A 13,537-nucleotide genomic window follows, 5' to 3' on the forward strand; every position below is an offset into this window, starting at 1 on the left:
TGGCAACCATGGAAGACCCACAGTATCAAAGGCATGTAATTTGTATCAGAATTCACATCACAGTTGTGTCAGGTATTTCTCTCTGGTTTTCTTTTCTGGCTCACACCCAAACCCTTCAAAGCCAAAACTCTCCTACAGCTGCATCACATCTGCCCTCTCTTATCTTCCCTCCAGGTCCAAATGCACAGCCATCCCCTGCCAGCACTCTGTGCATGGGAAGTCAGGCCACAGACTCTGCATGCTTGGTGACACAGAGATGTGAGAGCTGGCAAAGCTCTCACAAATCACTCCTGTTGCACTCACCAGCATGGTGGCCATGGGGAAGCAGTGCATGATTTCTTCTACTGTCAGTATGTTCTCATCTTTATGGAGAAAAAGACAGAATTTAAGTCTTACATGTTATGGCAATGAAGAGCCAAGCTCATCCTTCAATAACCTCAGGGAAACCAAACGGACTTTTCAGCTGAGTCTTTGCAATGGATAAAAGTTGCACTTACTGGTCCTATGAATTTAATTAGCTCTCCTATGAATTTAATTAGCTCTGTGAATGACTGAAGATTAAAAAGAATAAAAGAACAGTTTGCTGATTGAACTTTGGATTAAGAAGAAACAAGTGAAATTTCCCAGTTTTAAGTGCCCCAATACTTGGAAAATCAATAATAAAGGTCACATGATAACAAAAGCAACAAAGAAAACCATAAAGAAGTATCAGAGAAAAGCTGCAGATATATAACTTCTCCGATTATATTTCTTTTCCCATTGTTCAAGGATTTTTCCTTATTCCAATATATTGATGCTTTAGAATAAACTGCTGTGCAAAATTAACTGGAGCAAAGTAAACTGCTCACCAGCTTAGTGCATTCCATAGGCTCTAATTCTGAAAGCACTCCACAGCACCACTAATTCACACAGACTTGAAGGATATATGGTACAGATGACCAGTCTGAATTTGTGCTATCAGTTTTGTAAACATAAGTGTCTAACTTACAGAGTAAGACTAGAAATGTGAGGAATTAGTAAATTTTTCTCTCTCAAAAAAAAAAAAAATACAAGTGAATTCATCAGCTTAGTTGATTTTTGCAATTCACAAAAGGTCATTCTCATTTTGTAACGTGTTATACCTGGATTGCCATCCAAACTGTACTCTACATTTTTCTCTTGGTTTGAAATCTCTTGTCCTCTTAAAGAGTCTGCACATGATTCAAACCACATCAGCCTTTAATTAAAATAAACTGTGTTCTTTTTTAAGCCACCAGTGAGGACTACAAACTCTTGGAAAACATGAATAAGCTGACTAGCTTGAAGTACCTAGAAATGAAAGATATTGCTATAAACATCAGTAGAAATCTTAAGGATTTGAATCAAAAATGTAAGTACACCAAATATGGTAGGGGTATAACAAATGGTGCACTTGTTTGGGAAATGAAGCATCTTAAGAGTCAGAAGGTTCACATTCCATTAGGTACTGAAGGAAAGAAAACTCTCTGAAATAGATATGCTGCTATACAATGCTAATCTTGTCTATTACATTTATATACATGTATAGACCATGTAGACTAGCTGTATTCAGGCTTAAGGCTGAATAATATTTTCCTCTTCTCAGGAGGTTCTGTTGCTCAGTTGTTTTGCAGTGACAAGTAGAAGCCTGTCCCTAACCCATGCTGATACTGGCTATGTGTGTGTTAGTCCTGTTTTTCACATGAAATAGTCTGTCTAAGAAAATTCCTCTGTAACCTATAAAAGACATTTTCCCTCAATAGCAGTAGGACCAAAACTTCACTTTTTCCTTCATTGTGCTCTGTGTTGAGAAGATACTTTGGCCTTTGGACTTACGAGAGGGGTATTGAGAACCCTTAATTTTGGTATCCCCCGTTATCTGTTTGACATAGGGAGACTAATTACTATAAATTTACAATAAAACAACTTGCTGCATTTGTTTCTCTGGAATCCTAAGTTCCTGTGGGAAAGATTATATAAGCTGTTTCTGTATTTTTTTCGAAGGACAGATTTTTCCAGCTCCTGAAGATGGTAGAAGAGAACATGTTTTAAACTCTGCCTCAAGTATTGTTGCAATTGCATTCTTTGACTGCCTGGACCTCAGGTGAATTGCAAGATACATTGCTGTATCATGTGCTCAGTTAACTTAGCAGCTCCTTTCTCTACTTCAGCAGTGAATCGTGATCCTGGTAGTGTTTGAAGTGGCATGGCCAGCACAAAAAGTTGCTTCTCTACCAGATTAACAATTTCCAAATTGCTAATTTGGCAGAGCCCTGCCTACTGAACAGGCATGCCTCCCACACCGAGGACTTTTTCCATACCTGTCGACCGTAAGTACTTCAAGCTGGCTTTTGAGTGAGTTGCACAAGAGAATAGTACAAGTGCTGATATGTAGGAAAGAAATACAGTCTGTTTAGAAGAATGTCTAGTGACATGCCAGTGTGGTACACATCCTCATTGTGTTGGGCAGTGTACAGCACTGCAATTAGTCAGGACACACACTTTCCTGTGTCAGCAGGGAAAACTGAAGAGGCATCAGCTGCAAGGAAGTGGAAACCTTTGGGTGGGGTGTGTGTGTGTGTGTGTGTGTCTGTGTCTGTGTGTCTGTGTGTGTGTGTCTCAGTTGAGGGGGGCTGTATATCCCACAGCACAGAAGCATTGGGAGTTACAGTTATGACTCATGTCAGAAAACATCCCTGATGTATTTGTGTGCCAAACAGAAGATCCGTTTAGAAAGGTGAGTCCCGGAACCAAAGTTCCTCAGTGTTAATCAGTAATCCAATAGAGAGCTTCATCCTCAGGATAAAGCAGTGCTAGTGAACCTCAGAATGTTCTATGTTGTACAAAACTACTTTCAACTTTTAGGTTGAAAGTTTCAACCTTTTAACAGTCATGTATAGTTTAACATGCTACTGTGTAGGGTTATCAAGAGAGCACTGACATCCCAAGTGGTCAAAAATACATCTGAAATGGCAGCTGGGAGAATCCCTAACTTGACAGCTGTGGATAAAACCACTGTTTTCACAACTTTCCCTTTTAAATGAAGCTTCTGTATGGGAATTCACAAATGTCTCAACATCCTTCCCTTCAGCCTATAAGAGCTGTGTAACATATATGTGCACACGAGGCTTGGTATGTGCTCTGCCCGTGTTTTTTTCCTCTTCAACAAGAAATTTAAAGGTATTTGAGTTTACACCTGGCTACTCCAAACTGCTTGTTTTTACCTTTGATCACCCCATCTCCCTTGACCCACATCTGTCCTTTATGTCCAGACATCCAATTAATCTCTCTATGTCACGTTAATTTATAATAATAGCTCAGGGAAGTGCTATTGCCCTGTTATGGGGACAATGTTGAAGTACTTTTGTTTGCTTCATGGATTTCTTCACTGAGTTCTTCACTTAGGGACACTTTTGTATGTTTCAGAATTTGCCATTTCTTTTCTTCATTAGTACTTGCCCAGCTGACTGTTGCTTCTGTAGCTGCTTCCCAGCTTCTTAGAAGCATCTTAAAAGCTTGAGCTCACAGGGGCGCTTATGTTGTGTGAGAGGTATTTGGGCACTAATAGCAACAATGTGCAGAATGGATTCATCAAGTCAGAAAGTCTTCTTCACATGGCCAAGTGCCAGGACATTGTGTCAGGTTTGCCACAGAAAATTCGTATGGTCCTGCCTGATTCTGCACATGAGCAAGTAATGCACTGTCTGTGCTGTCCCTGCAGAAGAAAAAGCCAAGGCTGCACTGTGCACTAGCAGGCAGGGAGAGGGAGCAGTATGGCTTCATGGGACATGTAGAACTTTCCAGCAGTGGCTAATTTTTTTAGTTAACCCAGAGCTAATGTAAGCAGTTTTTGGTTACCATTGCACTGCTTTTTATACCACAAGTGACACAAAGTGAGGCTTCCAGGACACGGCTTTAGCCCTCCTCAAATGTCAACACCCATTTCGCATCCTGGTGGAGTCTCTGGGTGCTTAAACTGTTTTCTTGCTGATCTGCATTGGCTGCCTCCTTCTCTTTTCAGCATGGAGGAAGATGTCTGAAAGAAGGAAGCTGCTTCCTCATTTGCTTTGGCTATTTTAGTCATGGCACAGCTGAAGAGGAATTACAGAGTGCTTTCTTCTTTTTATCAGATGAGACAACTTATTTCTATGATTCTGTGACATTTGTGACTTTTGCCTTTGGAATGCTATGCCACCAAGTCATGGTATATCTAGCTTATTAATACTTTCAAAGAAAACAAGTTTAGCCTGTTAATAAGCAGTTAATACCATTGTGGTAATGTTACAGTTGCTGTCTTTTCCCACACAGCACAGATTCAGCTCTCTGTCTTCACTGTAATCACTATATATTATACTTTGCAGGGAATGTGATCAAGACAGGAAATGCCAATCCTAGATCTGTACAGGTATGATTGGCAATTCATGTAAACACTGTTTATATTTTTTTGCCTGATTGTAACATTGCTGTAGTGATCTTTACGTACTTCATAAAATAATGGGAAGATGCAAGCTGGCGTTTATCTAGGAAATGGCACTGGGGGCATCCTGGTATTATTTAATTTGTCTTTTTTTTTTTTTTCCACAGTGGACAGCTCTGTAACTACAGCTGGGGTTCTGATAAGTCCTCTATTATCCCACATTGGGAATGGAAGTTTATAGGTCATTAGCCAGCTCATTCTTCAAGCCATAGGGCATTTCATATACATGAGTGAAATGAAACAGATTTCAACAGTGTACAAGACTTGAAAAACATTTGGAAATACAAGCTCTGTGGATGCAGGTTTTTCACTGAAAGATGGTCTGGAATCTCAGAAAAAGAACAATTCGGTGTACCACTTTTTAATTTTGCAATGTAAGTTGTAGTTTCACAAACCTTCATTGCAATCACACAGAAGATAACCCATCTGCCCAGTCACTGATAAACTCCATTCCCACCACAGTAGACAATAAGTACTGGGAAAAGAATATGTTAGATGACCATCATCTAACAGAAAAAACCTCACTGTTATACGCTTACCTTTACAAATAGGTTACAAACAAATTGAAAGTACAGAGAGAGGTACCTCAAGCAGATTCTGTGGAAAGCCTGGAGTATAAGCATCTGTTCTGCTGTGCTGAGGTGGTCAAGGGATAAGGACAGCAGCAGCAGGGCTCTCAGACAGCTACTCCACTCACCCAGTATGTCAGGAGCCAGACAGGAACCAGAGCTGGGCGAGGCAGGTGCAGAGGAAAACCTGTATGATTTTGCACAGGGAGCTGTGTTCTTCCCCGTGCCATTGCCTACTCTGTCTCTGTTTAGAGCTGGCTGTGGTGATTATAACAGCACCATAGCATTTTCTTTTCTAAGTGCTTTTGCCTCCATAAAGCATCTAGAAAATTATCTGAGTGTTTCAGTCTCAACAGATTGGGAAGTGACTGTTGCTAATCAGAGCATTCAGAAGTTTGGGAGCTGGCAACAGTTTTCTCTTGGCTAACGTGGAACAAAAGAGAGCTGATAGGGTCTGGGCATGCTTGCCAGAGAGGTGACTATTGGAGTAATGTCAATGTCCTTGGGATCCACAATAGGCTTCAAAGTAAAGTTCTGCAGGATGGATGTTAAGAATATGAATATCTCCATCCGGGCCAGACCTTCTCCTGCACAGGCACGTTTTCCTGCAAGAAAAGAAAATAATAAAAATTGAGGTGACGCAGTATTTTGCTTGCTAACTGGTTTTAACCACTGTTCCTTGACAGTTCAGACATCTCAGAAGGCATAGGCAGCACTGCAGCATTTTGGGGAACAAGTGAATTAAAGTAGAAACTAAAGGTCTAGAACACAAAGAGTGCTCAGTGGGCAAAGGTGGTTTGAAGGCTCTGGTGTCTCATGTTCTGCTGCTGTTTGATGGTTCATCTGGAGAGAGAGAAGTTGCATGGCTGAGTCCCACTTTATACACCTCTTCTTGGAGAAGGCATTGAAGGAACTTTTGAGGTTGGTAAACAAGGAAGTCAACTGAAACTCTAGTGCAGGGGTTACAGCTGCCCAGAAGTGAGTGGCAGACGTCACCAGACATCACTGTACAGATCATGGCAATGGAGCCACTGAAACTTTCAAAGAGATTCTAGGAGAGGATAGTCTAGGATCTGAAATAGGAAGAGGTCTTACCTGTAGAAAATGGCATAAAGTAGTCACTCTTTTTAAAGGTACCATTTGCATTCAGGAAATGTCCTGGGTCAAATTTTTCGGGATTTGGAAATTCCTTGCTATCATGTAGGACAGCAGTCAGCATAGGGAATACCATAGTGCCCTGAATTGACAAAAAAGAAAGGTACACTGGAGATTTGCTAAAGCAAAGAGGGATTAAGAGGTTCCCAGAGCTAAATAGAAGGGTAGTCAAAGTTTAACCAGTTCAAAATGAGCATTTAAGGAGTGAAAATATAGGACATTGTTATGGCAAAGATGTTTTTTTTAATGAATTTTAGTGGTGAGTCTGTTTAGAGTATTTCAAATTGCTCCCAAATGGAATACACCTTCCATTTATGTAAAAAAATAGAAAGCTTTACCGCCCTCTTGTCATAGAGGATGAAAAATCTTTTCTTTTTTTTTTTTTCTTTTCTAATACAAGGGATTGGACTCAATAACTACCAGAATCCCCTACCAAACAAAACTATTCCAATTCAATATCACATTTCAGCGCTTTTAAAAATTAAATAAAATACAAAGAATAGAACACATAATTGTTTTCAGGAGATTATGACCTTTCTCAGACACAATGCAACAGACCTTGGGGATAAAATAGTCTCTGAACTTGGTGTCTCTGGTCACAGCATGTGGGACATTAAGTGGAATGAAATCAATATATCTCTGGATTTCATGGATCACAGCCTCTGTGTAGGGCATCTGGCTCCGATCTGCCATGCGGGGGCTTCGGTCCCGGCCAATCACGGAATCAATCTCCTTTTGCATTTTCTCTGTTAGGAAATAAGGAAATGCTCAGTGGACAAGTAGCCCAGCTGTTTGTCTAAGTCTCTGCCTGTATTTACAACACAACTTACTTTTAGTAAATTGGGAATATATTCATATACTTAGTACTAACATCTCCTTGTGAATAGGACTAAGATAATAAACATTTCCACACTGCAAAGACATGTTTCTTAGTCAGGGGACCATTGCCACATGTAGTAATGACAGCAATTGTCCAAACTGATCCCGTAACCTACTAAAACTTTTTACATCATTTATTTCCTTTTCTATTACCTGCTATCTCTGGGTATTTATGGAGAATCAGAAGTGCAAATCTCAGTGTGAGGCTGGTGGTCCCTGTTCCTGCAAAGAACAAGTCGAGCGTGGTTCTGGTCAAAGCCTCAATGGTGAATTTTGAGTCGAGATTTCCTTTCTCCTGCAAGAAGATTTGGCAGAAGGTTTTGAATGACAAAATCAAGAAGATTGTTTAAAAAGACAAGTCCTGTACCCATAATGTGTGTTTATAAACATATCTAATGTCCTTTCAAAAATACGATACCACCAGCATTTATGTACTTTTACTGAATAATACTATGAACCTTTTTTAATATGGGAGTAGCCTTGAATTACATTAACCAGATTGGTCTTCAACTTTCTTAACTTTGGCTGGGGCTGTTAATTCCGTGTTTAAAAATCCTTGATAAGAAAATTGAGAGGATAGAATGAAGTTGATGTGGCAAGAAGAGCAAGCTCCCCTCTGTATTTGCAAAAACCCAATGCCACAAGTGAAAAGATGTGATTCAAGCAGTGATTTTCTTATAATCCAACAAATCTATACTCTTACAATACCTGTTCCATTTTGTTAAGAAAAGCATCAACAAAATCTCGAGGACAAGTGGGATCCAAGGTTTTCTGGTGCTCCATTACAATTTCTGTTGTAAATTGATCGATTTCTTCAACATTTTTTATCAGTTGTTTATGTGGTCCAGGTATTAACTCCATGACAGTTGGGAAAAAATTATATAGCTGTAAAAATAAAATGATAAAAAGCACATTCTGATTAATGCACATACAATAATATTTTCCCCTAATCGTAACTATGAAAATGGGGCAATTAAACTGTTTTGGAATGGTAGGTCTTTATTACTCAGGATTTTAATGCCATTTACTTTAGGGTTTTAGTACATTCAAGGATAGACTGCACTTCAGCAACTTTTGCAATTATATCCTTTGGACATACAATTGCAATTCCATAAGATAAGGAAAAAAAACAGCAGGAACTGATTATTTAACTGTCTTTTTCACTTTCAATTTTTTTTGTTCCAAATTTAGGAAAATCCCCTCTAATTAAAAATTAATAATATGAATAAATCTTCAATAATAAAATATTATAATAATAAATGTATTAAATATAACCATGCACACCTGTATGTGTAGAGACGTCTGGAGCTTGTTGTTTTCATCTATCAAATTAATTAAAGTTAGAAATTTCTTGTCCTCGTAGTCAAACCGATCCCCAAAGACAATGGAGCAGATGATGTTGGAAACAGCATGGACTAGGAAGTTGTTAGGGTCGAAAGGTCGCTCTGCCACAACAAACAAAAGTGTTATCTTGCTTTCAGTATTTCAGGGATCATCTCCCCCTCTAACACTACAGGGTAGTTTCACGTCCTCTTGAGATCCAGAGTTTTGCAGTCCTTTGAAAGAATGGTGAAGGGCTTGTCTGATATTTTCTCTTCTTGAAGTGAACTAATTTCACTTCAACTAGAATGGCTTAACTATCTCTTTTGCCCTGTTCTCAGCAGAACACTTGTCTGAGTGCCTTAGTTCTCTTCAGCTGGCACACACCCATCTGTTTATTAGAAATGACCTAAGGATTCCCACAAAATCCCAGTGAAACCATGAGGACTTTGCCTCAACCATGGGTTTAGGTGATTGCATTCTGTTTATGAACTCTATTAGCATAAATTCCATTGTAGAGCCCTCTCCTAGGGGTTCAAATGCCTGTGATCAAAGTCTAGTTTCGATAGCATAGCTGCATTAACTTCTAAGAAGAAAACTACAGCATAAGAAAAAAGCAAGATTAGACCCAAGAAAGAAGGGAAAATGTAGTGATAGGTTGCATCTCAAGGTTTCAAGAGGAGAACAACAACATGAAAAGGTATAAAATCCTGAAAGAAAACCAAGGAGTAGAAAATGTCAACTTGACAGCATTGAGAATCAGCCTATTCCAAGCAGCAATGGCACCAACCCTTCTCTGCCTGGCTGGTGACTCCCTGGCCACTGAAAACTCAGCAGATGTCTCATCAGAGGTGGTGAGTACATTAATGCTGAACTTCGAAGATACTAATCACAGCTCTTTGTAATTTGCACTAGGGGTAGATAATGGCTTTATCCTTTTCAGTGGTATATATCTTGCTTGCAAAGCCTTTTAGTACACAGTAAAAGATGCTGTAACAAGGTAAGACAGAGTTGGAGGTTTGCACAAGGGCATAAGAAATACTTATAACTGTACAAAAGCATAAGAAAAAAGTATTACTGTGTAAGTCAAAGGATAAAAGCAATGCAGGTGAGAGTGTTTTCTCTAATTTGTAACAGGAATGTTTATCTATGAAGCCAGACTGAATTAGTGGCTCATGGAAAACAGTGATGCTTCATCATTCTGTTAGATCCATCTGCTTTTTCCGCCTTGCACAGTTAGCACACACTGAGAGCTTGCTTGATGGAATGTGGAATGGAAGCCTGGAATTCAGGCTGGTACTGTGCCACTCTCAGGGGAAGGATTTAGAAGTAACATTGACCTGCCTACTACCAGAAAACACATTTATAGGTGGAAACCAAGGGGGTTACCTTATACCCTGCCCTCAGAAGCAGCCCCTGGTCCCACTGGACAGCCCCACCAATGTGGAAGGTGTGTCTATCTAGCGTTCAGATGGACTGGACCCAACCCCAGATATCTGTAAATGAGTTCTCTGGTCACCCACTTCTTCAAGAACTGTTTACATGGAGCTGCAGGAGACAAGGGGAGGAAGTGCATGTTGCTTGCATGCTGGCAGTGTCCAGCCCTGTCTCCATGGCTGAATTCCATCAAACCCTTGGCTTTGTGGCAAAGCTGTTCATTTTGCCCCTTCCTGTCTTGTCGCTCAAGCAGAACAGGTAAAATGATACTTTCCAACCCTGTCTCCTACGTTTATCCTCCCCACTGTCACCAAGCCTTTGACCGACCGACTGTCAGGAGTGATAACTTTGCCTGTTGAAGCAGGGAGCAGAAACAGCAACCATGTGCCCAGTACTCGGGTCATGGATTTTGTGAAGCAGCCCTGTACACCTCATTGTCTCATTGCAAAGATGCATGGTGCCTCAGCAGGCACAAAGTCCTTATCCTACCGTGTGTGTTCTTGAGCCTCTCCACCAGAAAATGAGCTTCCTCCTGGATTCGCTCCTCGATGCTCTTTTTCCCCATCCCAAAATCCCGCAAGGTGGTGAGTGCAAATCGTCGGAGCTGCTTCCAGGTCTCGCCATTGCTAGTCAAAATGCCTGACACAGGGAGGAAAAATAGACCTTCATGAGGAAACAGATGTTTTTTCCCTAAATGGGAGCTACACAGTAAGTACTCAACCTGAAAAGACAGCTCTCTGTGGAGTTACACTGCTATTGCTATATACCCAGAGCATATACTTATTGACAGGATCATTGGAACTGCACTGTATATAATGCCATGGAATATGTTCTGTTTACCCAGATAAATGCCATACTGGGGACTGACCTGGAGAATAATCTCATGGCCTAATCCTGAGTGTGGCCCTTACCACATATAGGGTCAGCCTGTATTATCTCATCTTTGTTGTGCTGTGGACTTTCCTTTTGCTGGTTCCTTAGCTGTGTATATATTTAGAGTATTTTCAGAAATGGGAGAACGAATGTAAGACCTTAGAGGTACACTTAATGAACAATATTTTAGCCAGAATGTGAGGCATGCTGAAAATAGAAAGGCAGTCAATGAAGCTGTCCTGGGACCTTAAACAGTTTTCCAGGGGACCAGTTTACTCAAGGGTCCAAGCATGAGTTGGGCTTTTGATCTTTAATTACTGATTTGTTTCCACGAATGTAGTAAATGAAATCCACCACTCCCTCCTGCACTGCTCTCTCAGCTGTGTTCCTGCAGCACTAAAAGCATGTGTTTTTTATGCTAATATTATGAAGGACATACCTGTGCCATTGAAGAGTTTTTCAATCAGTGGTAGAATGCCTCTTCCACTGAAGTCATCTCCTTGATCAACCAGAGCTTCTTTCATAACATCATAACCATACAATACCACAACCTTTTTTGGGCCTAAATGTATTGTGAAGACCGGACCATACTTCTCGCTGAGCTGTAGGAAAGAGGAACACAAAGAACAACAAACCTGAATGTTAATCATGTGAAAAGGATTTTGTAGCAGAGGGGTCTGAGCAGTGATCTGCCATTGTCCCAGCATCGCTGAGACATGACATTGATTAACAGCAGTGCAGAGCTCTTTCAACTATGAACTACAGACAATTATACAAGAAATAGGTGATAAGAATGGAAGCAGTAAGGTATCAAATCCAAATCTGAGAAAAGAAAATAGCCCCTCATAGGGTTGGCAAAATATTCTGGGAGGCCTTTCTGCAGGGCATAGTGGATAACAGTTTACATGAGCTCAAAACCAAATTGTATACACATATGGAAGCAAATGCCTAAAGGGTTTCTGAGCACAAACAGTAAAGCTGTTTCTCAAATCTCCTGGGCCACAGACCCCTGAAAATTGAGTGAATCAGCAGTCACAGCATCCTTGCACTAATCATGTACTCCTTTCCTGGCATCTGCTCTTGGCTACAGTTGGAGATTCTCGGGCTATGTGTTCCAATCTGGAATGCTTCTCATGGTCACTTTATAAGACCAAACTAGATGAAATCCTGTGGTTTTTTCATGGTGGAAAGCTGAATCACTTAGTGCTCTGAAACACAGCAGAATGCCTGAGGGTGCTCATGATTCTCAACATTCACAAGCACAAGGGCAAAAATGAGCTCATCTGAGTATGTGTGCATCTGACAATACACACAGTGACGTCAGCCACCACCACAATTTTGCTCTGAAGAACCCAGGGACACCAGCCCTTTCCATATATCTGTCACCATACCCTCATGATCCCCTAAGGAACAGGCACTTTGGATGAACATTCCTTCCAGACCTTGCAACACAGAAGGGGTTTTTTTGCCTGATGGGTGACATCAGCCAGGGGAGGGAATGGACAGCACAATCCATCTCCAAACTTTTTTGCTTCAACTTCTTAACTTGCTAGTTCCACTCCCAGGTGATCCTACATATCTGCTGGGGAGCAGAGGCAGCAAAATGGAGCAGGGTTCTTCCCAGAAGGGGGCCAAGCCATCATTCCATCACAGTGAGGAGCTGGGCACAGGAGGATTATAATGCATATTGCAATAGCATCAGGGCCTTGATTGCAAGTCCAGTGCAAACTGCAGTAATGCTGTGAGGTCAGCGTGGGACTCCTCATTAGTATGATCATTGCAAATACATAAACTGACTTGTAATATATAAAATTAGATATATAGATTTCAGAAGCATGTCTATCTGGGAAATCTTTTTTTTTCTATTTGAGTCTAACCTTTGGTCAGTGCAAATTAAGCTTGTGAAGTAAGCTGAGACTGCAGGGACTGGGCTTTATTTTATATACAGTGAAGATAACATAGAAAAGAACAAAACAGTCCCTTACCTTCTTCAAGCTTTCAGGCACGTTCCGTGGGTTCAGCTGGAGCAGGTTTCCAACAATAGGAAGTGAGAAGGGACCAGGAGGCTCCTTCCCTTTTTTTGATGTGCTTCTCCATGTGGCCAAGAGAAGAAGGCATGAGATACAGACAAGCAAGAAAATAGTAGTCGTTCCCAGGAGCTCCATGGTGGGCTGAGGCAGAGAAGTCAAGTGTCAGAAGAGCCTGATGTTGGACCTGTAAATCCATGCTTATTTATATGCTGTGATACCAAAGCACGTGGTTGAAATTAGCCAATAATGCCTTCCTATTCCTGCAGAGATATGAGATTGCTTATTAATCTGCTCCAGATAAAAATGAATGTTACTAAAGTTGATTTTTGTGAGTTATGTAATAATCCTAAAGCAATGGTAATTCAGACCCAGTGCAGCCCCAGTAAGGAAACTAATAAACAAGGGAAGAGGACATGTGTAGAGAGCAGAAAATGCTAACATCTGCAGCTTAAGAAGGGGAGGGGAAACATCAGTGGAATTTAAAAAAACTTAGTTTCATCACTTTGGGAAGTTTTCGTGTAATAAGAAAGAGACATGACATTACTCTTAAAGCCACCCTGAATTAGAATCAGTGCAAAAGGAGGTTGTTTATCTCTGTTTATCTATGAAATTGGTTTCAGCATTATCCAGCAGTGGATAATAAAAAGAAAAATGGATAATGGCAAGAAAAATGAAGTGGGTCAAAGGGAGTTGCTCTGTACCAAAATCTCCCTGGAGAGTTCTGTTTGAAACAGCTTCCTTCCCTCCCCTCCTGCCCCGTCCCCCCTCACCACCTGCCCTCTGTTGTTGAGGAGCTTTAT

General features: G+C 40.7%; 1 protein-coding gene across 1 annotated transcript; it reads right to left on the reverse strand.

Moving 5' to 3' along the window:
• Positions 1–4,802: 4,802 nt before the first annotated feature.
• LOC108639025 (cytochrome P450 2H1-like) lies at positions 4,803–12,933 on the reverse strand. Its single transcript, XM_018069114.2, has 9 exons — positions 12,693–12,933; positions 11,147–11,309; positions 10,324–10,473; positions 8,362–8,522; positions 7,786–7,962; positions 7,231–7,372; positions 6,757–6,944; positions 6,139–6,280; positions 4,803–5,648 (listed from the first exon to the last, which is right to left on the reverse strand). The coding sequence occupies exons 1-9, from the start codon at positions 12,870–12,872 to the stop codon at positions 5,467–5,469; spliced, it is 1,485 nt and encodes a 494-aa protein (XP_017924603.2). The 5' UTR covers positions 12,873–12,933; the 3' UTR covers positions 4,803–5,466.
• Between the last annotated feature and the right edge of the window lie 604 nt (positions 12,934–13,537).

This window comes from Manacus vitellinus, unplaced genomic scaffold (genome assembly GCF_001715985.3).
Source record: "Manacus vitellinus isolate BGI_N305 unplaced genomic scaffold, ASM171598v3 scaffold_15_pilon, whole genome shotgun sequence".
NCBI lineage: Eukaryota > Metazoa > Chordata > Aves > Passeriformes > Pipridae > Manacus > Manacus vitellinus.

What these genes read in the sequence shown, in the direction of transcription:
- LOC108639025 (XM_018069114.2), bottom strand. Translation starts at nt 12,872, where the DNA reads ATGGAGCTCCTGGGAACGACTACTATTTTCTTGCTTGTCTGTATCTCA. An exon ending in TAAATACCCAGAGATAGCAG is followed by an intron (nt 6,945 to 7,230) that starts GTAATAGAAAAG and finishes ATTTCCTAACAG; the next exon opens with AGAAAATGCAAAAGGAGATT. An exon ending in CTTTATGCCATTTTCTACAG is followed by an intron (nt 5,649 to 6,138) that starts GTAAGACCTCTT and finishes CTTTTCTTGCAG; the next exon opens with GAAAACGTGCCTGTGCAGGA.